The sequence below is a fragment of the Oryctolagus cuniculus genome, chromosome 20 (assembly GCF_964237555.1).
Source record: "Oryctolagus cuniculus chromosome 20, mOryCun1.1, whole genome shotgun sequence".
NCBI classification, from domain to species: Eukaryota; Metazoa; Chordata; class Mammalia; order Lagomorpha; family Leporidae; genus Oryctolagus; species Oryctolagus cuniculus.
In genome coordinates this window covers 18,651,330-18,673,882 of record NC_091451.1, presented here as the reverse complement: position 1 = coordinate 18,673,882, position 22,553 = coordinate 18,651,330, and the positions used below count along the sequence as shown (strand labels likewise).

General features: G+C 55.8%; 1 protein-coding gene and 1 long non-coding RNA gene across 8 annotated transcripts in view; one reads left to right on the top strand and one right to left on the bottom strand.

Moving 5' to 3' along the window:
- LOC138847215 (uncharacterized) overlaps positions 1-22,553 on the top strand; it is a 45,861-nt gene that overhangs the window by 9,975 nt on the left and 13,333 nt on the right. Inside the window, exon 2 of the long non-coding RNA XR_011384911.1 lies at positions 19,425-19,552. This is a non-coding gene — a long non-coding RNA (uncharacterized lncRNA). The remainder of the gene's footprint in view (positions 1-19,424; positions 19,553-22,553) is intronic.
- Positions 3,985-22,553, bottom strand: part of RGS6 (regulator of G protein signaling 6) — a 612,852-nt gene continuing 594,283 nt past the window's right edge. For 4 of the 7 annotated variants that reach the window (XM_051826035.2, XM_008272115.4, XM_051826036.2 and 1 more), the window contains exons 18-19: positions 13,547-13,613; positions 3,985-4,812 (exon numbers count right to left, since the gene is read on the bottom strand). In XM_051826035.2, the coding sequence (XP_051681995.1) occupies positions 4,646-4,812; positions 13,547-13,613 (234 nt within the window). In that variant the 3' untranslated portion in view covers positions 3,985-4,645. The remainder of the gene's footprint in view (positions 4,813-13,546; positions 13,614-22,553) is intronic. The other 3 variants (XM_051826038.2, XM_008272116.4, XM_008272117.4) reach the window with 3 other exon arrangements.

Sequence of the window (22,553 nt, the reverse complement as noted above, 5' to 3'; positions counted from 1 at the left end):
CTTTGGGAGCAGAATTTGTGCCCCTACTCAGCACCAGCCCTGCTGTCAGTAAAGGGTCTTTTCTGTTCTGTTCTCTTCCCCCTCCTCAGCTTGACTCTCGCAATCCTGCTGCTCTGGTGTTGGTGGGAAGTGAGATTGTCTGTCGCTCAGGAAACCAAGACTTCCTATAAGGAGTGCAGTCTGTAGGCAGTGGACTTGGATCCTGGGACTTGCTGCAAGGGGGTGGCTACACAGTTGCTGTGTTTTGCAGGGGAACACAGACAAAGGGGCATAGAGGGAACCCGGCCAAGGAGCCCATGGCAGAGTCAGGGGCTTCAGCTTTCTGGTGATAGCAGTGCCCCCACCCTCCAGGATTAAACTGAGCTGCACTGCATCCTGCTTGGGAGTGAGAGGGGAACAGACTGTGTGTGCGTGGAGGGGTGGGGAGAGAGAGAGAGAGTGAAAGAGGGAAGGAGGGAAAGGGCGGGGGGGGGGGGGAGTAAGGAGGGGCGGTACATTTTTTCCCTAGACGTAAATTCTGCCCCATGAATCCCCAAACCAAGAAATCACACAGAGTTAGCTGTATTGTAGTGGGTTCAAGTCATTTATTTTTTTCACTGTTATTAGCATGTTTGGTTCTGGGGTCTGATCCCCAAATTCCAGAAAAATAAACTAATGAGAACCACATGCACTAGGAGGAGGCTGTTCCGGCGTGTCCGTGATCATGCGGTGACCGGGCACAGAAGGTGGGACAGGAGCCCTCGGCGTGAGCAGGGTCCCTTCCCCGGACAGCTGGCTCTGAGCCTTCGTGGGGGCAGGGGAGACGGCTGAGGCCGGGCCGTTTGGCCCCGGTCCCTCCATGGCCCCCAGTCCCCTTATTGCTACATTTGCTACTTTGCTACTTCGCGGCAGGCGGGATGCCTCATCACTGGGAGGGACTGATGAGTTGGTTGCTGGCGTCTGCTGTTGCCATGGTTACAGGAGCACAGGCCTCTTTCAGAGGGTCCTGCGGTGAGTTATTAGTGATTCATTTGGCCACCATTCACTCTTGCCCATGGTCCTTGCTGCATACGTAGAGGCTGGTGGCACCGTATCTCCCCCTCCCACCCCCACCCTCCCAGCTCCTGGATCTTGCTGGAAGCTCAGCCCTGTAAGGCCCCAAGACCAGCAGCCCTCAGTCCTTTGTACTTTCGGGGGAGGCTCTTGGTGGTGGCTTCCAAAGCCCATGCACTTGGAACAGAATGGGGAGGAGGATGCATTTTATGAAACGCACGGCCTTCCACCACCAGCAAGGGGGCCACGTGGGTGGCAGGCTCCTGGTTCAGTGTCCTGGGGTGAGGTAGTTTGAACATACCAGGAATCCTGCCAGGGCAGAAGCCTCATAGCCTGTCCCCCTGTGTTCAGCTAGTCCAGAAAGCAGCCCCTCCTGGGACGCTGGCTGCTACCTGGCTTCTCAGAAGGGGAAAGTCTGCAGCACGGGCTCGGGGGCCTGCCCTGGCAGCTGGGCCCCGCCTCGCTCCTGGGTACAGCAACACCTGCCCAGGAGAACAAAGCAGATGCATCGCTTTCGGGACGTGCAGGAGCCGTCTCCCCAGCCCAGAGAGTTCTGCCGCTTGCTCAGGCCATCTGGCGGCTGCTGGTCATTTATTCACGCCAACCTGCAAGCTGTACTCTGACAAAAATAGCCTTTCCCTGTGTGGGCAGAGGCCCCATGCTTTGGTGCCTTTGTGTGTCTGACCTGATGGGTGGGCGGTCTCCTTGCTAAGGATGCCCGGATGCTCCGGCTGTGAGGCTGCCAAGATGCTGTTTGTCCCGTGGGGAGGAGTCTTGGGTCCAGAGGCCACACCCAGTCAGGGGAGCCCAGGTAGTTTTTTTTTTGGTGGGGGGCAGCATGGGGCAGGGGCCTCTGCTTTGCTATCAAACTGCCGTCCAAAGTGGAAGATCAGATCGGATTTTCCAATGTACTTGCGTTAGCAGGTACACGATAGACTGACCTTGAACTGGCCAGCTTGGCTTGAACAACTTGTTCCATTCCCTTCTTGGAAGCCTCTCACTTGATCTGTTATGGAGCATGAGGTGGGGGTCAAACCTGCCTTCCTTAGGGGCTGGGCCTGAGGGGTTTATTGCTGTGGTTTTGAATCAACCTGAAAGTTCTGACCTCCACTGAGCCCTCCCTCCCCTCTGGGTATCCCCGGAGGTGTCCGGGACCCTCCAGCCTGCTCCATCTCAGGGCCACAGTCCACCTGGCTTGAGGGCAGCGGGTGGCCCTCTGGGAACCTCCAGGATGAGGCCAGGTCTCAGGCCAGCATAGCTCAGGAGCAGCAGCTGAGGGTCAAAGGGAGACAGAGTAGAGGAGTCATGGCTGGGACAGCCACCCTGCCATGTCTGCAGCCTGTGGAGGGGGAAGGGCAGCAGGAAGCAGTGAGACCCTTTGTCCTGAATACCCAATGGCCCAGAGGTGCCTACTGCTTGGGATACCCTCGTTCCATGTATCCTAGGCCTCAGAGCTGGCATGGCCTAGGGCTCTTGGGAGGGAGGAGCTTGCTGTGGGCGATGCTGGGTGCAGATAAGCTTGGATTGTCATTTGTCCTCAGATGGGAGGTGTGTACGAAAAAGAGGAAGGGAATGAAGGAGGGTGGAACCAGGAAAGGGGAGTGAAAGACCCCATAACTTGGGAGAAGGCTTCACAGTGTCCATTTACTGCTCAACTAGGTACTAAGTACCTAGTACTTACATTTACTGGGTACTAAGTACATTTACAATTACTAGGTACATTTACCATTCAACTAGGTACTAAGTGTCTACAGAGTCCAACTCTGTGCTGAGCAGGAAGGAGCATCTGACAGGAATCTGGATCCAAACTGCTACCCTTGGAGACACTCTGAGGTCACACGCTGAGGGTCCTTCCAAAGTTTGTGGAAAATGGAATTAAAAGGTGCTTATCTTGGTACCAGAAATTCTGAAACCCCATGCATAATTTTTTTTCAGGCTATGCATTTTGCAGTCATGTGCAGGGATTTCAACCTTCTTTGCACTAAAACCAAACTGCTCTTTTAATTGCATTTTCCACAAACTTTTTAAAGTGACCTTGTACGTTCCCTCTCTGGTTTCTTCCACTGTATCTGCAAGAGAGAGGAACCACTGCTGGGGGGGAGACTGTGGAGCGGTGAAGACACATCCGTGGTGGAGTCGCCTGATGCCTGTGGCGGCTCCGCTGTGAGGAGCGGGGAGCAGAGCAGGTGCAGGCAGGGCTTGGAGGGGGGCAGAACATGTGATGGAGGAGTAGCCAGGAGGAGGCTGGGACTTCCAACAAGCCCATGAATCCTGGGCTGCCGGCCGGTGGGTTTGTCTACCCTAGAGGAGGAGCAGTGATCATGGTGTTGCTCCTACGTCGTTTGTTTATATACGCTGGTGGGGGAGTTTTCCTGATGGCGAGCTGGGGAGGTAGCATCTGGATTCAAAAACAGACTCCTAACACAGCTCTCTCCAAGGGCTCACTGGTGTCACAATAATAACAAGGACAGTGGTGACAGTATTTACTACCATTCGCTTAGCACCTACTGTGCGTCAGGCATCTGAGCAGGTGCCTCGCTTATATGACCTCACAGCCACTGGGGACATACAAAGGGAACACAGGAATTTTTTGCAGGTTTTGCTTTCTCCTACACAACCCACTTTGTTTCATGGAGTGCTTTGGGCCTTCGGAGCAAGACTGGGAAGGGAACCACGTGGGGCTGGCCTGGTCGCTCTGCAGCATACCTCGCACTTGCTTCAGATATATGCGACCTGACCCAGTGAGGGTCTGGCCATGTGCCTGTCAGGATGACGCCATGCAGGTGGGGGCTGCCAGCCCTGAAATCCAGCCACCTTCTGGGGCTGAGGTCTCTCCCAGCTTCCACATGGGGCTGCCAGAGGGGAGAATCCCAATGGCCCCTGAGCCTGTGGCCATGTCTATGTTGAGTAAAACAAACCAAGGCGCAAGGGGGCAAAAAAACAGAGTAAACGATGAGATAATAATTTCTTAAAAGGTGGACACAGGCCCTCGAGGACTGCTCACCAAGTTCCTTCATTTGCAGAGGGGCTCCCTCCAGGGCTGGGCCCCAGGGCAGCTCCCAGGCTGGCGGAGACCACTCCCAAAGGATGGGGCCGGGCGAACAAGCACATGGGTTGGAGCCGTCTTTGCCGCTTCTTTAGTGCCGGAGATGTGGGTGGACGTTTACTACGAGAGCGGTGTCTGGCGCGGGCAGCCCTGTTAGAGCCGGGTGGCTGCAAGAGACACAAGGGAGGCGGATGGCGCAACTAGGCAGGTGCTGTGGGTGCACGGGCGGGAGAGCGCGGAGCTGCTGCGTAATACTACTGGATGTGCCCAGCCTCCTCTCGTCCCTCTTGGGTTTGCCGGAAGGTATGGTCCCCGAGCCGGCGAGGGGAGCGAGCATAATCAGAATACAACTCGGGCGACCCTCGCCACGGGAGCCCTGCGAGGCATTCTCCCCTGGATGAGTCAGATGCAAGGGCGTCTTGCAGAGCAGAGTGCTGGCGCCCAGCTGTACAAGGGAGAGGGGGACGTAACCAGCAGTCTGCCTGGTCGCCCCCAGGCTCCGGGGACCAACTCTTTCTGGTCTTCCCGTTCACCCACCACGTCTCCCCATCATTGCTTCTGTCGTCCTCACTCTTTCTCCTTCACCGTGACTAGATCTCCCCTCAAGGAGACTCTGTCCGTGGACGTGGAGCGCCGCCGCCTGCCCGTGGGGTCCGCGGGCCCGGGCGCTGCGGTGGGGACGCTCAGGAGGACTGGGTCAGGCCGGTGAATCGCTTCCCCGCCAGCGATTTTCCCTGCAGAGAGACAGGGACGGAGAGGTACGCACGGGCGTGCACACGCACACACACACAGGGACAGAGACAGAGAGCCAGACAGGTGAGTTAATTGTGGCACAAGTCCCCCTGAGGCCAAACAACGAACCAACCCAACTGACCACCTTGACCTTGGGTCTCTGGGTATGGCAGCCTTCCCTGTGGACAGCTGGGGAAACCAGGACCCCAGGGCAGGTTGAGGGAGTGAGGGTGTGTGCTGGACTCATTTTGAGGTATGGGATTTTACTTACCCCAAGCCAGGCATCTAAAAGCTCGGGTAGAACATCTCTCAATGCCTCTGGGCTGCCCCTGAATTTGATTTTATTTACAAGGAGGAGGAAAACCTGAACTTGGGGAAGCTGGGACCAGGAAGGGTGGGCTGATTCAAATGAATGAAAGCTAAGAATTTGGGTGATCAGAAACTAGTGGATTAGCGTTCTCAAGAATGCAGATGACCTACAAAGTGCTCCAAGTGCAGGCTGAGGGGCCCCTGGATGGCAGCATCTAGGACTGTAGAAGTGACTGGGGCATCTTGCTGGAGCTCAGAGCCCCTGCAGGTCTCAGGGTGGGATGCTGCAGCTGTCTGCTAAGTTCTTGGCTCCCCATCTGTCACAGCAAGAGGCTGGGTCTCCTAATTCCCCACCAGGAAGTCTACAAGCCCTTCACTTAGAACCCACGTGGCAGTTTCTTCTCCGAAACAAACCAAAAACTGGACCGTGAGGTAGAAAGGGCCTGGGAGAGTCCAGTATGCCCTGGAGGGGGAATTCAGGGCCCGGCAGCGAGCTGGGGGATGCTGAGGACACGGCAGGCTCACCCCCAGCAGAAATGCACAGCACTGCACGGGGGTCGGCAGGAGAGGGCACCTGGACCCAGGCAGATCCATCACCGTCTCCGGAAAAACACAGCCCATCCCATGGTTGACAGCAAGTCAATGACAGCAGTGCCATCTGGGAAGGGCAGGCTATGAGGGCCCCTCAGCTCGGCCTCGGTGTGTGGGGGGCGTATTTCAAGGGCTAGCACTTCCTTGTGTTCATTTCCAAGGGGGCCCGTTGCCTGGGCCTGGCTGTCTGAAAGCTGAGTGCAATTAAACAGAATTGATCAGGTCTGTGAAGCCCAGTAGGCTACTCAATAAGCCTGCTGATGGATGACTTGATGGGTAACAGGTGCATCTGATAAGCCAACTGCACGGGCGGTGGGTTTGCTGGATGCAGGACAGCGTGTCACGGGGCAAAGGCTTCCGTAGAGGACATGGCCAGCCTGACTTGTAGAATCCTGGTGGTGGATGGGAGGCAGAACTGCCTTCAGGAGCACCCAGAGTCTCCTTGCTCTGCTTCTCCCCTTGTTTGCATTTCCCATTTGGACTAGCAAGACAACAACTTTTCATTTTCTCCTGTCTACACACACACACACACACACACACACACACACACACAATCTGCCCATCAGCACCCTTATCTGACTCTTCCAATGCACCGGACTCAGCCTCCAGTAGGATGGGTTTATACAAGGGTAAGGATTTTTTAATCAGATTTTGTTTTTAATCCTAGAGGGTTACGGTTTCAGTCTTTGTAAATCACTACCCCAGGATGGCTCTCCATTTGTCTAGAGCGGCAGGCACGACAGTAACTCTTGAGAGGCCTCCCCTGCAGAGCCGGATTCTGGGCACACACCTGCCTGGTGTGCGCCCTGAGTGTCCCTCCTTGCATAGCACCGGGTGTTTGTCACCCTGCTGGCTCACCTGGGCTGTGCCTGGTTGGTGCAGGCCTGATGTCAGGAAGCCTGTATGTGGGAGTGGGGCCGCTGAGTGTAGGGCCTCCTGGTGTGAGAGCTCTTACAACCCCTGCCCCTACTACCATCTCTGCCTCTAAGGAAAGCATCAAGGAGTTGTACTTTTCTCTTGGATACAGCAGGCCCCTGCCCCTTTCCCCTCCCTCCTCCATCAGGGCCACAGTGACAGAGCCTGCACCCAAATATGTGTTCTGGGTTGGTATATGGGGTATTTGGGGCTCTGACTTAGCAGGAGGATGTGAGACAAAAAAGAAATCACTTTGGCTTCTGCATAGTAATTTGTTGCTAATGTGTATGTTAAAAGCCCAGAAACAAAGAATGCAAGGTTTACCAGTTGCCCAGACCCTCATTATGGCTTCATTCTCATTAATGAGGTCATTGTGGCTATGGATGAGACTGAGGGTTGAGGAGGGTTGCAGTTTCTATTTCTGGAGGGGTGTGTGTGAGAGTTGGTTTTAGGAGAATTTGGCCCTGAGACTCCCCTAACCTCGAGCTCTCCCAGTTCTATAGGATTGGACTGGGCTGGGCTTGGAGGTGCTAATTAATCTCTTCCTGCCTAAATCCTGGAACTCTGTCTCTGCAGCTCTGACTCGCAGACCTGCCACTGCTGCCCTTCCCCCACCTCCCCACTCCCCCACCCTGGCAGCTGCCATTTCCGGGGACCTGAGGGTCGGGGAGGGGGCACAGACCAGCCTGGGATTGTGCCCCTGCTCTCAGCACCCCAGGTGTGCTGCATTTTCCTCTCCCTGTTCCCCGTGCTGTGCTCACACATGTACCAAATGCCAGTTCTGCTACAGATGGAGGTCAGGAGAGTTCAGGTCGGCCCAGCGGCCGTCTACCCACTGCACCGTGACCCCTTGGTGAGCCAGGGCAGGCATGGGCTGGAAGACGGTCAGTCATGCAGGAGCCAGGCAGGGCTGGATGCCTGGCCCAGGGCTCGGGGGCAGAAATCCTGTAAAACTCACACCTGCTCAGCAGCTGCCTCCCGTCTGAAGAGCGGAGGCTCCCGTGGTTTTCAGGGATCAAAGTGAAAGCTGACAGCGGAGACCCCCTGTGTTCAGAGATGAGCTGCCCAGGTAGATGCCCCTCTGGGCTGGGCGAGGGGAGTGGTTGTCCTTGCTCTGCCCAGATAAAGGAGAGCTCCTGCCTGCGCTCCCTAGGGCTGCTTCCTCTCTCCTCTTCGCTCCCACCCCTGCCTCCAGTTGGGGCGATTCTAAAGGAACCACGCAGGAGGGGAGGGGTAATGCTGCCTGTGCCTGGCACCTGCATAGTTACAGAGGAGGCGGCTTTTTTTTCCGAGTGTGAATGCGTGATGTTACTCAGTGCTGGTCAGCTGGGAACGGATCATGGTGCCAGGAGACTGCAGCCAGCTCAGCCTGAGGCCTTGGCGGAGCTGAGTGGAGCAGCTGAGGGTGGTTGAAAATGCTACTAGCAGGCAGCTTTTGTCCAAGTGAAAGAATACGCCGTGATTGAGAACTGAGCTGCAGAAGGTACATTCCAGAGACACCAAAGCTTCGCATACAAAGCGCTTTTCACCTTTGAGGCAGTTGGCAACGTGTAATGCAACAGACACCGGACCTTCAAGTTCATGGGCTGCGGGCTCGGTGCTGGGTTCACACGCACACCCACGCATTCTGCTTGCACCCTCCACCCTGACAAGTCAGTTTGGCTCTGTGGCCATCTTGACGATGGCTGAAGCCTAGAAGAAGGCGGGCACGCACTGCTTTATTCTGGAAAGGAAAGGCACAAAAGGAGCCGCTCCCTTTTGTGCAGTGCTTTGAGAAAAATCAACATGCTGCTTGACATGCTGGGGCGCTCTGCGTTGCGCTTCCAGATATTAATCAACAAAGCATGCACGATCCGGGTTACCCAGAGCGGTCGCCCCTTACTTACCTGGGACGCTGATGCTAATTCTGTGGCTGGGAGGAGGGCTGTGGCTCAGAGAGGAGCCCAGGGGGTCAGATGGCTTATTGGGGGCAGCACAGCCAAGCACTAGGGGCTAAGCGAGGAAAGACAGCTGAGTTGCTGATGGGATTTCTCTCGCTGATTGGCCCAGATGACCTAAGACCAGACTCGCAGGTTTCGAGTCCACTGAGGCAAAATGCAGGCTACTCTAGGGAGAGAAACCAACTCTGGTTGCCTGTTGGGGGGAGAGGGATGGAACTGATTGCCAGGGAGCGTGAGGGGACTCTCCAGGGTGATAGGGGATAGGTTACGCAGGTGCATACATTTGTTAAATTCACTGAACCGCACACTTCAGATCTGTTCATTTCACCGTGTGCAATTATACCTCAAAAGAGAAAATGATTAGAAAAAGTAAATCCTGGCTTTCACAGCTCGGCCCTGGGATTCTCCCCTCATTCTTGGGCGGTTGCTGGGCTCATCTGCTGCCGCTGGAGAAGTTCAGTGCTCGCCTTTCCTTCCCCACCAGCTCAGGAGATACCCAGATTGTTCTGCGCGGGGAAGGAGACCGTAGGGAGGGAGAACTAGGAACGCTATTTCTAGCTGCCACACAGGCAAGCTGGTCCCCTGCATGTGTCACCCAGGCACTGCTGTCTTTCCTTGCTAGTGAAGAATGGTGTTGGGCTGGACAGGGGCCAACAAGTGACCTCTGCGAGAGCGGAAGGCTCCAAAGACCTGTGGCCCACCGAGGGAGTTAAAAGTCACCTGTGAATAGAGCACACTCAAGTTCATAAAGGATGCACTTGGGTGGGCCACAGGCCTGGGCAGGAGGTTTGCTGAGGGGGCATAGTCAGGAGCCTAACAGCCAGGTGGCAAGGTTGGGGGTTCCGGTTGGGGTTTGGCAGGAAGGAGAGAAGCCAAGGACCTGCCTAAACTCATCAGCTGACTCCTTGAAGGTTGGTGCTCCTGGTGCCCCTTCTCCACTGAGAAAAGCAAAAGGAATGATTTTTTAAAGTATAGGAGCAGGTGTTTGGCCAATGGGTAAGGCCCTGGTTGGGCTGCCTGCATCCTGTGTGGGAGTGCCTGGGTTTAAGTCCTGGCTCCACTCCAGATTCCAGCTTCTTGCTAATGTGTACCTTAGGAGGCAGCAGGTGATGGCCTAAATACTCCCACCCAGGTGGGAGAAGTGGATTGAGTTCCGGGCTCCAGTGAACCAGCGGGTGAGAGATTCTACTCTCTCAAATAAATACAAATTAAAGAGCACAAAGGAATTCTGTGCCATCAGCTTGGGATGATTGAGGCTTCTGAGAAACTGTGGCAGGACACGGTAGGAAAAGCCATACTTAAGATGGAAACACTGAGGCCACTGCTGTGGCACAACAGGTTAAAGTCATGGCTTGCAGCACCGGCATTCCATATGGTTGCTGGTTCAAGTCCCAGCTGCTCCACTTCTGATCCAGCTCCCTACTAATGTGTCTGTGAAAGCAGCAGCAAATGGCCCAAGTGCTTGGGCTTCTGCACCCACGTGGGAGACCCAGGGGAAGCTCCTGGCTTCATCCTGGCCCAGCCCTGGCCATTGCAGCCATTTAAGGAGAGAACCAGCCGATGGAGCTTGCTGGCTCACTCTCTGTAACTCTGACTTTCCAAACATGTTTCAAGTGTGTAGCTCACCATCCTCCATTCAACTTTGTGAAGCCAGATGGGGCCGAGGCAGTGGAAAAGCCAGGTTATGGAACCAGCCGAAGGTCATGCACAGCTGATCCCTAGCAGAGCACGGCCAGGGCAGCACAGGGAGGAAGAGAGATGTTTCTGGTTTCCTCACCTGTCAACAGTGAGTTGGGACGAGAGCCCCGTGGCAAGATCTGTTCCTGGGTTTTGTGTTACTCCTTGGTCCTTGCCAAGCTTTCTGATCTCTCTCAGGGGTTGAAGGGCATTTAATTGGTTTTAAAAAAATTCTCTGTTTTTTATAAGAAGATATATTACAACCATAAAACGACACCAAAATTTTTTTTTAGAAAATCAAGGGATAGGTGGAAATTGAATTAAAAAAATCCATTAGCTGAAAAAACATTCATGTATATTTAAACCTAAACCTGTAAAGAAAAATAAGGAATATTATCAAAACAGTAATGGATTCCGGTGGGCATTTGGTTTGCTGGTTGATGCCTGTTAAGACGCTCATGTACGTGTAGGAGGGCTTGAGCTTGATACCCAGCTCAGGCACCCTTCTGGCAAGATTTTGGAGGCAGAAGTGATGGCTCAAGTGGCCGAGTCCCTGCCACCCATGTGGGAGACTAGGATTGAGTTCCTGGCTCCTGGTTTTGGCCCTGGCCCAGCCCTGGATGTGGTGGGCACTTGAGCAATGAATTCACAGATGGGAGCTTGCTGTTTCTCAAATGAGTTTTGAAAAATGGATTCTCTTGAAGCATCTGATATATAGTAGCATAGACAACCAGGTTTTGCCATCTAAATGGTGGAGACAACCCATGCAGCAATCGCGTCATCCAAACATCCCGGGGCGGCAGTAGCTGTGTGCTGTGTGCTGTGCTGGCAACTGCCCGTGCTTTCTCTGTCTGTGAATTAGAGGAGGTGAGCTGCCAGCCTCTGATCTGATTAAATGTCAAAGCATCAGCCCGGCTCCTTAGCTTCCAGGGCCTATCATCTCTTTGCATTTCTTACTCCTGCCCAGCGGGATGGCGTGGATTTCTCCCATACCCTTTCTTCGCAAGTGTCCTCTTCTGTAAATCACCCAGGCCTTGACTGTGGCAGAGACCCAGCTTGGGTGCCAAGGACAGCTACTTGGAGCCACAGGTCCACTGACTGTTGAGCCGCTACTGTGGGTCGATGTGTTTTACAGACACCTGCACTCATGGCTGCCATGCCCTTGAACTTGGGTGTTCTTTTAGCCTGCACCAGCCTTGCTTAGACCCTAAGGAATCTGCCTAGGAGCAGACACTGGTGAGTGGCAGAGCCCGTTGATTGGCACTCATGGCCCAGACTCCGTGTGGCTGTGACCCTCATGGAAGGAGGCAGATGAGTCTGGTTGGGGACCATGGGCTCCTCCATGGCAACACAGGAGCCCACCTCTCTGGGCAGTGCACAAGGATATTTCTCAACCTTAACAAGAAAGAACCAGCTCCCAAGCACACCTGCGCCCCCGGCAGGTGAGTGGAGGGGCATCCCCTCACCACATCTAGAATCTTGGGAAAGGAGGCACCACTTTCTCATTGACCAGCCTGGCAGAAGGCGCCTCTGGCTGCTGTGTTGGGCTGGGGTGTGGGCCACGTGGCCTGCAGTGGCTGCTGCACAGGCCAGGTGAAGTCCATTTTCTGTTTGTGGTTCTGTGTTATTGGTGTGAATGCTGGGGTCTCCCATAGCAACCGTTCCAGTCGGGTGAGAGGCAGGTGCGGCGTTTACCTTTCCAAGGTGGGCAGAGCAGCCATGGCCAAGTTAGAACCAACCTTACTTCAATCATTCTCGGCCAAGTGGCTGATTCAGGTGTCCCAGGCAGGCTGGGGACGCCCTCCCTGGAGGGTGCTCCTGGCACATCTGCCTCCCGTCCCTCATCACGCTCATCACAGGGCTCTGCTGATGCCGACTTCCTCCTGTCAGCGCTGGTGAGTGACAGGAGGCCTTCCTCCATCTTCCGCCCAGCTGTGCAGGGACAGATTTGGAATGGGGCAAGGATGCCAGCAGTGACGAGGGCTCAGCAGCTGAGCCCTGCGCTGGTGGCAGAATGCCCAGGCGCTGACTCCCCGGCCTCCTTCCCGAGTTGCACATTTCCATTTGCCCTGCCCCTCTGCACTGCTGTGCGGCAGAAATGCCCCCATTTACCGCCAGATCGCTCTTCTCTCCTCGCATCCCAACCCAGCAGCCCCGCTGCTCCTTCGCACTCGGCTCCCTTCCATCTCCCTCCCCTCCCCAGATGTACTTGGGCATCTAAGCTCTGGTTCACTCCACATCAGGCAACAGCCAAAAGACTCCAGGAAATAGGGACATGGCTGTGTTGCTATTGGCAACCACATAGCTACTTTGTTCCAGCTAGAAAGTTGGAGTTACCCTCTTCTGTGACCAGAGGGGAGTGTGCAGCTAAAGTTTAGTGACTGGAGCGTGTGGACAAAGAGGCAAGGGGAAGTGACTTGCGAGGCAATGCCCATGACCTTCGAGGATTCCCCACCCCCAAGGGCACCATTCACCTCCTGCAATTGTGTTCACTCAAAGACCTACGTCGGGTGAGGTTCCTGGCTAAGCCAGCAGCCCAGGGAGCCGACTTGCTGCCCACCCCTCTCCTGCCAACAACAAAGCCTAATACTGCAGTGGATAGCCGAGTGGACCAACGCAAAGTGGTCCACCCGTTTCCCTCTTCTCCCTGCCGCCAGGAATGGAGTTCAGCAGGCAGTTCCCAGACACGCATTCCTAACAGCAGGGAACAGGTGAGCAGCCTTGCAGGAGGTGCCTGGTCCCAGAGACCTTCCTGCCTCCCTCAAGCCCTCCTCCCTGTGGCTGAGATGCCTTTGGTTTCCAAGGGTCAGTGGATGGACAGCTGCCTTGTGCCCTGGTGGTCTACTCTGTGGAGATGTCAGCTTCTTTCTGAGTTTCCTGTAGGACTTGGGCCTGGGCCGCAGGGTTAGGAAGGGTTGGGGGTGCTCAAGGCCAGGGAGGAAGCCAAGGGAGGCTGCTGTGGGGCGGAAAGGCATCGTGAAAGGAAGCAAGTGTTTATGCCCCGTTCTGCTAGGGCCTGGGGGCCAGGAGGAATAAGCGACAGGCTCCAAGCCCAGGGATGTTATTTGCATCCCTAGAGTCTGAGACAAGGAATCATCCCACCATCACTCCCGGACCGCTCAGCACCTTGTATCTCAGATGCACAGCGTAGGGGACAAAGTAAACGGGGACACCAGGAAAGGAGTGCGGGTGGCTGGCTGTGTGAGAACAGGAGCGCCGGGCAGAGCCGAGGCCGGATTTGGGAGAGTCTCCCGTGTGGAAGCACTGCCCAGGTTTGGAGGGCGTGGACGCCGGGGTCACTCACCCACTGCTGGAAGGAAGCCACCTCGGGGCTGAAATGCAGCGGCCATTCTGACTCTGCGCCAGCAGCACTAGGCAATTGTGTTTCGGGGAAGGGAAGTGAAGAATAACTTATCCAGCTGAAACCGTGAAGACCTGTGCCTTTTAGGGGAGCCCCTGCCCAGACATGCACACAGCTGCCACGGCATGCGCATTGTGCGAGAAGCAGCAGGCCACGCAGGCACCCTAGGCTGCACACACGGAGGTGCGGGTCAGGCTGGGCCACGTGCTCCTGCGCGTGGTCCCAATGCGGCCTCACACAAAAGCATCTCATGCAAGGTGCGGAAGCCAGCACATGATTGGCTATCAGGTTTTATATCAACTCCCAAGACGCCAATCATTGACGGATACTGCAAACGTACATCATTTACCTTGAAACGCATCGCATTACAAACTGAATTCTTCCCAGGCCAAAGCCATTCATGTCCACGAAATGGCTTCTCTGCTTCTGTCAGGGCTACAAGCAGTGGGAGCGCACACCCCAGGGGCATCTGGTCCGTGGAGAGATTTCAGAACATCCCCTGCTACTTGCTTCTGACTCCTCCCACAACCCCACTGGGCTCTCACTGCTTAAGATGTGGAAACCTCTGGCGCTGGGGCAGATGGAGCCCCTGGACTTGCTGAGGTCATAGTGCTCAGGATGGCTCCGTGCAGGTCGGCAGGTGAGGGCTGAGTGTGGGAGTGAGGCTTCCATCATGCAGAAGGCTAGTGTGGAGGGTTGCATTTCATGCTCCGATCAGGGGTTGAGCTGTCGTTGCTTCTCAATCTGTGTCTAGCACAGGCAGCACCTTGGGGTTCTGTGCCAGATCCTGACACAAACATGGTTTGCCTGTAGCTGTCCCCACTTCCCTGCTGACACGCCCTAGCCCCCTGGAGAGTGCTCAGGGGTCCCCAGAAATTGACTCCGAAGCAGTAGCTAGCCTGCTGGGCACCACAGGTCCTGAGCTCCCAGGGAAACACAAGGAAACCAGCTCTCTGAGCTGGCTTTGAAACAGGCCAATAGCCATGGCCAGCTGTCACTGAGTAGTGACCATGAGCTGCTCGCTGTAATACGTGCGCCTTGCACTCGTGGTTCTGCGAGACTCAACTTGCGCATCTGCAAAGCAAACACCGTGACCCCCACCTCCCAGGACACTGTTGGAAATTAAACAGGGGGGTGAGATGAGAGCAAGGCAGGGGCTGCAGACCACACTGCACCGATAGAGATCGGGAAATCGCACCGAAGGCGCTGCCCCTCGTGGCTCTCTTCCCCAGCTGCATCAGGTACTCACCTCGCCCTTTAACAGACCAAACGGAAGCTTTCAGGTACTGCCTGCCTCACCACCAGTGGCACAGCTGCAGCAGACCCCAAGCCCAGGACAGGGACGCTTCACAAAGCTCATGGAATATGGAATTACAAGGTGGTTTATGTTGGTGCAAAAAAAAAATCTTGAAATCCGTGCATACACAGGGTTTCCAAAGTTTGTGGACAGTGTGGGTCGTGAAAAAAAATGGTGCATGAATTGCAAACGATTTTCACACCAAAAGAAACCTCTTATCTGCATTTCCAGGAACTTTATGAAATCCCTTGTGTAATATTATCAGACCCTGAGCTCTGTTGCCATCATGCCTTCATTTAGTGCTGACAGAGACCCTGGGTGACAGGCGGGCTTTGCTGTCCCCGTCAGGCACGTGAGTGACTTGCCCAGGGTCTTATGCGGACTCTGACAGTGGAATTCACCTGGGGCTGCCTGTCTGGGGCTTACTCGGGTCTCAGTATTTTGGTGGGCACTAAAGGGATGCCGTTCTCAGGGGACAAAGGTTGGTTTTGGTAGCAGGCGAGAATGCGGCCAGGTTTCTGATGCTGAACTCCAGGCAGTGTTACCCGGTCACACCCGGTTCCTCTCCCTCTCGAGTGGCATAAGCAACAAGGTGACTGGTTATCATCAGAGTGAAGGGCAGGCTGCATGGCCCAGGCCAGCCAACCGCCAAAGGCCAGACAGGGGACTCCCCAAAGCATGCCTGCTGGAGCAGGGTGCACCTCCTGGTGCGGTTACCTGTCCAGCTCCTGGGCAACACAGAAGCGAAGGAAACCCTGGCCCCAGGGCTGGGGAGGAGCTGCTGAAGCGTAGGTTGGGAAGCTGCGGTGGCCACCACCCAACAACCCACATTCCTGCTCACAAGGTCCTACAGGCCTGGGCACGAGCCACACAAGCTGGCATTGAGGGCTAGCAAACAATGGTGTGTGAAGGTGTGTTCTTACCCAGGAAGTCTCCATCAAGTGTGTGGCTCTTGGATCATAAGAATAGCCGGCTCCTTGATGTATTTAGAACCAGGGATGCCCTGGAGCTTTCTAGCATCACCCAGGACAGAGACCCCATCAGAATTTCCCCACTACTTTTGCTGCAGGTAAGAATAAGGTTGGGTTGAGATTTGTGTGCGTTCTTTGTCTCCATTTCTAACTTAGCCTGTCGTGAGTTAGTGTCATTGCTCTGCAGTTTGCATTGTTCTCTTTGGCACAGGGGTTCAAATGCACCAGGCTCTTGATGCAAGTGAAAACAGCTGAGGGCATAGTGTGGCATGTTTCTCCAACTGTGCAGCTCAGTCAGGTGCCCCCAGGACCCTGGTACCTCCCTCTCCCTCACCCAGGCACCAACTGCACCCAATAGGATGTAAAATCAACACCGGGGAGACCACAGTCAACATCCAATCTGACGAGGCTGTCTTCAGCTTTAAGAAATGTCTTATTAAATCTTTGCTGACTTTACCAGGATCGCCGTGTTTAATGAGAGACCTCAACAAATTTCAAAGCAAAAGATGAAGAGAGGAAAAAAGCCATAAGCTCTAATCACTGTTATTATACAACCCCACTGCGTTGAAAGCAGCCCTGGAGAAGCCCGATAGAGGAGGGCCCAGGCCAGGCCCAGGGCTGGGGGAGCCCAGGGAAGCCAGCCAAGGGCGCGTTCTCTCTGGTCTGAGGCCTCTGGGGCCATGTTCTGCTCTGGGCCCAGGTGAGGTGTTTTGGGGGAAGGTCAGCTTGTCCACCTGCAATGTGCCGGTGGCATGGAAGTAGAAGGCAAATGGCTTTATCGTCTTTTCTGCCCTTAACCACACACCCTATCTGGACAGCAACTACGACTGGCCACGCTTTCTCCAGCTCGGGCCACTGCGTCGCACGCCCATGGCCACGCCGGCTGTGCTGTGGGCGCCTGTGTCCTCCACGCACTGGCATCCTGTTAGGCAGTCAGGGGAGGAAGCCCTGTTGCCCAGAGCTCAGCTGCTGCAATGGCAAACAGCTTGAAAGAAAAAGGCCAGGATGACCCATGAGGGACAGCAGTTCTACTTCCTGGCAGCTTCCGGCTGCTTCTCCCTCAAGGCAGAGTCTCGGCTGATGTGTTCAGATCCCTCGTGCCCAGGGAGGGATCCCTCCTACGTAGCACACTGCCTCCACAGCCCCATCCTCCTTCCCCACATCTTCCTTATACCACGGCCTGGGAAGCAGTGGGAGATAAGTTTTAACCTGGTGTAGGATTCCAGCTGGAAGAGATGACCATGGAATCGAGTATGAAAACCTATGCTACCCTACCTTTGGCCCCTGAGCTGTGAAACAAAGCTTGGGCCGGGGAGCCCAGGGCTCCTTGAGGTGACACGTGCCACTGTTGGGAGGTTGCTCCTGGAACAGTGTTGTTCTGTAGTCACCCTTGGGGCAATCCAGAAGTGTCCACCCCTCCGAGAACAAACACCACTCGATCCAGGGCTGGCCCCTGGGTCTTCCTGGACTCTTCTGGCTCAGCTCCCAGAGTTCCCTGCTCACCTCGGTGGTTCTCTTGGGATTCTCCTCCAGTTAAGTCCCTGATCAGATGCCGGGGCTTAGAACCAGGGCTCAGCGCTTCGCAGAGCAGCGTGCTGGGATGTGGCTCTCCCTGGCTTCTCATATCCTCCCCTTTGGTTATCTTAGCTGAAATCTTTAAGTGGTTGTATCTTTCTCTCCTTTCTATTAAGCCTGTGGTCAACTACAACCCAGGATTTTTTTTTTTTAATTTGAATTACAGGGAAGGCTACAAATGTTACCCCGTAGGTAGGTATGAAATTGAATGTTTTCAAACACACACTGATTTCAACTTTATTTCGTTGCTTTTGGCCTCACATCCTGGCTAAAGATAAGTCTCAAGGACATGAGCAGAGGCTGTCCAGGGTTGGGTCTCTGAATAGAATGGGCATGTTTGTCCATTCATGTGAGCCATCAAAAAGGATGTTGGATAGGACAGGGCCATGGCTGGACCCTGGGGCCCACTGCCAGAGATCACCTTTCAGGGTAGCAGGTGGAGCAATTCACTCTGTCTCAAGCCATTAAGACACTGCACATACACCTGCTCTACCTGTACAGGAGGTGGGAGATGGGATTTCCAACCTTACTGTACTGAGAACAGGCCACACGTACCTTCTGGAGTTGTATGGTTACGCTTCTATAGTAAGCCAGGCTTACATCACAGCCAGGGGGCTGAGGACTTGCTGGTGAACACTACACCAACCAGCCCCGCTCCCCACCAGGGCCATGGGTTTCAGTCATGGCTCTTTGGGTCCTGCCATGGCTGCGGTGGGGGCAGTGGTGGCAGCAACGCACTGCCCACTCTGCCCCCGCCTGCCCATCCATTGTGGAATGCCCAAGACCCTGAAGGTCTCTCTCTTGCCGGCCTTTGGAGAAACATCACCAAACCAAAAATCCCATTACACTGAGCTCTTAGTGGCCCTGGGCACCCCATTCAGCAGTCCTGGGTCAGAGCAACATCTCACGGACAGGCCCCACCCTCCTCTGGAATACCAAGCTTTCCTAACTCCGCGTGACTCGGGAAGACACACTAGCAGCGGTAAACATGCCTAGCTGTTTCCCTGGGGGGACTCCGCGGGGTCTGACTTCCTAGACTTCAAAGTCCTCAGCCCCCAATTGCCCTGCCTCTCTCTTAACCCTGTGGTCTAGACCACAGGTGTGCGTGGGTCTTTCTCCTTGACCCGGTCTCCCCTCCCTGGGTTCCCACTGTTGCAAAGTTGGGCCAAGGCCGGGAAGTCTCTCTCTGCCACCCTGACAGCACGGGGCATCATGGCTCCCAGCAGTCTGTCTTTCCCACCGTGGACCTGGCATAGCCCTGGCCTTCTCCTTCACGCTCTGCCTTCTCACCGGGGACAGGTGTCTGGCTGCATGAGGACAAGGAGAGGCTGAAACCCCACACCTGCAGCAGCCACCCAGCAGGGGCAGGTCCTTCTAGAAGGGCATCTCCCGCCTGGGGGTGGAGAACAGGCCCCACTGTGGCACAGGGCTGCAGGTTACCTCCAGGAAGAGGTCGGGCCTGGCAGAGACGGGCGCAGTTTGCTCCCAGCCTGCCTCGCCGGAGACTGGCAGGGTCCGTGATGGGAGGAGGATCAGCGGCTGTAAACACACAGCTGTGCCTTTCTGCCTCAGAGGACTTCAGTTTTCACTTGAGTGCTCAGCACATCGGGGTCTGGGGAAGACAGGAGAGGGCAGCTGGCCCTGCAGAGCCGTGCCCCTGCCCCCACTCCCCGGCTCCCAAGGCGGCATCGCTGCAGGGTAGGTGTGCTTTGGGGAGGGCTATTGGGCCTCTGTGTGCTCACAGGTCGAGTTGGGCCCCTGCTTCCCAGAGAGGGGACAGAGTCTGAGGCTGAGTGTCCCCTAAATGACCCCCGGCCCTGAGCCTCTGTGATCACAAGGACCTCACCGCCACCATCCTGGCTGGAGAGAAGCTCCTTATCCTGGTGAACGGCCTGCACCGCCCCAGCCACGTGGTGGTAGAGCTGCTTTGTAAACTGCTACGTGGTTCTAATAGTAAATAGGGTTTTCTCCTCCGCAGGGAGGGGTCCAGAGAGCTCAGGATGGGGACTGGAGGGGACTGCACGGCCTCGGAGGGCAGTCAGCAAATGCTGCCGCTCCTAGACTTGCTCCTGTCACCAAGCACCGAGCGTGAGACCCAGACCACAGGTGAGTGTGCTGAGACTCCCGCGTGCTCACCTCTCCTTCCTCCCCGAGGGCCCTACGAAGTATGGGGTGGCCCGGCAGCTCCCACGCTCGGGCCCGTGCTCTGCCCAGCTCTCCTCACCAGTGCCCCTGTGGGGACACGCACAGCTCAAGCACGTGGCCGAGCTGACCAGGCACCCTCTCACTCACTGTGGTCTGTGTGGCCTGGTCCCTGTGCTCCAGCTCGTCACACAGAAGGGAGGCCCTGACCACCGAGCAGGGTCTGCGGCAGTGTAGACAGGGAGCACCTGTGGCCCCGAGTGCTGCTGGGCTTGTCTGAGGGCCGTAAAGACACCTCCCCACCAGGTAGCAGGTGCGGTGGAAAGCCAGCTCCCCTCTAGCTCTAAGGGAGGGTTCCTACAATGCAGAAATCCCAGTTCAAGGGATGCATAGAGCTGTGTTCCACGCCAGCCAGAAGACAGCACAGAGAAGTCCAGGTCCTGCTAGAGGGGGTGAAGTCAGGGCTCGGAGAGGGCTAACAATCTGCTGGGGTCACAGGAGCCCGCACGCTGTTCAGGATGTCCATGCTGCCGCTGCCCGGCCCACCCTGAATGTCCAGCCCCGACTCCAGCCAGGGCTGGGGTTCACGACGGCTGGACCTCAGTGCACCCAGTTGTCTGTAACCCAGGGATCTCAAAGGGGTCTGAGGACCATTTACCATCAAAACCAACCCTGGCTAAAGCTTGTGGGCCACGTGTTGTCCAGGCGGGAGACCTCAGGGGCTCTACTGAGTCTGGGGATTTGTGCAATCATTCCAGTCGGGTCCAGGGCTGTTCCCCTGAGAAACACTGGGGAAGGGGGGAAGCAGCCCCTGGGCAGGGAGCTGCTGCTGCTGCTGGGTTGGCCCAGTGCCCTGGTTGCCTGCCCTCTCCTCCCCTGCCAGGAGCCTCAGCCCTGCGCTTCCGCCTGGGAGGACACGGGAGAGGGAGGTGAGCGACAGCTGGCTCCCACAGCCTGCCGGTCTCCATCTGACTTTCCTGCTGCATTCCTTGGCAGGCAAGACAGAAAAGCCGGTCATGGAGATGCCAGCCCTCCCAGGCCGCGGCTCCCTCAGCTTCCGCTAGCTGCTACGATTCCAAAAGGGCACCTTGGCGATGCTGAACCTCAGTGTTCTCCTAGGAGCTGGAGGAGCGGTGGTCTTCATCTCCCCCTTAACTCCTCAGTGCTTGCTCTGGTCCCTGAGACCCCCCAGTTCCCATCTCTAGAGCCCCAGACTAGAGCTGTGATGCTCTCCGGCACCACCCGGGGCGGCCATTTCTCCTAACTGAAGTGTCATTGCCTCCTATGGCCTTGCACCTGGAGCTATACTCGGACACAAGGTGCACAGGGCCTGCTCCCAGCAGAGCCCTCCCTAGATGAATGCAACAAGGGGAGACGGCACAGCTGCTGCCGTGGCCAGAGTAAGACCTGTCTGTCCTCTGTGCCAGAGTTGGCCCTTAGTGGAAGACCCTGGGGAATCTGAACGAGCACCTGAGAGTGGGCAGGGAGACCCTTCATGTCTGCTCCCCACCCACCACACCCCACCCCATTGTCATCTGTCAGCTGTCAGCTGCAAAACCAGGAAGCAGGCAGCGATTGGCAGGCTGGTTGGCACCACAGGGCAGGACATGGTGTTCAGTTCTCTCCCTGGCCAGCAATGCTCAGGACTTCCCACCCAAGACTCCAGAGCCGAGCTGGAAGACGATGCCCAGGCAACTCCCAGTGACCAGCTCCACGTGGCCTCCTGTGTTTCTTGGGTCTCACAGCCACTGTGGAAGGAAGCATCCCCGAGGGTAGGCCTGGGGGAGGGGCTCCCATTTGTTTGCACCGAAGCCCTGTCTGGGAGGCCCTGGAGAAGTGGTGATGTGTTGCGTTTCTTTCAGGCACTAAGGCTCATTGGACAAGGGCCACTGTGCACAGGGTGTGGGTCACCACTCACTGCACCAGGGCAGCTGAGGCTGGCAAGCAGGGCCTGAAATGTAGCCCGTGCTTTACTTGGCCCAGCAGGCACCTGAACATGGGAGTCCTGTGTTCTGATTTGAAAAAAGGGGGCATTAGGCCAGTGCCACGACTCAATAGGCTAATCCTCCGCCTGCAGTGCCAGCACACCGGGTTCTAGTTCCAGTCGGGGCGCCGGATTCTTTCCTGGTTGCCCCTCTTCTAGGCCAGCTCTCTGCTGTGGCCCGGGAGTGCAGTGGAGGATGGCCCAAGTGCTTGGGCCCTGCATCCCATGGGAGACCAGGAGAAGCACCTGACTCCTGCCTTCGGATCAGCGCGGTGCGCTGGCCGCGCCAGCCATTGGAGGGTGAACCAATGGTAAAAGGAAGACCTTTCTCTCTGTCTCTCTCACTGTCCACTCTGCCTGTCAAAAAAAAGGGGGGGGGGCATTATAGGCTAGGTGCACCCTCCCATGGACTTGCAGGCATGCTGGTTCGGAACATGGCCTTCCAGGTTAAATACGCAGTTTTAGGCAGGCTGAGTGGTTCCAGTCCACCACATGCAAAGATGCTTGGTACAGCATCCTCACACATTGGCTTTGTCTACTGAAGTCCCGGGTGACTTGGAATAAAACATATATAGGAAGCAGAAATTTGCATAGCACTGCCTCTGTAGGGGAGCTGCTGCCAGCCTCTTCTATACCCCCAAATAACATGGCCCTAGAAGCGTCCACAAACCATATTCCTTAGGACCTCACGTAACGTAGTCTTCAACAGAGTTCATTCATGGCACCAGACACCTTGAGACTGGGAAAAAACTATTTGCCATTTCCAGCTGTTCCTCTTTTGCCAAGCGCAGAAAAGACATAGTTTCTGGGAGACATTCTGGATTCAGACTTGACAACGCTCCAGCTGACTGAGCTAGCTCTCAGCCACCCGGATCAATGTCTTTGGTCATCAGTTCTCAACAGCTGCCAGCCTCGGGTCCATGGTCCAGCAGTTGTCCAGCTCCAATCCCTCATTTTTTCCATAATTAGCCCCAAAATATG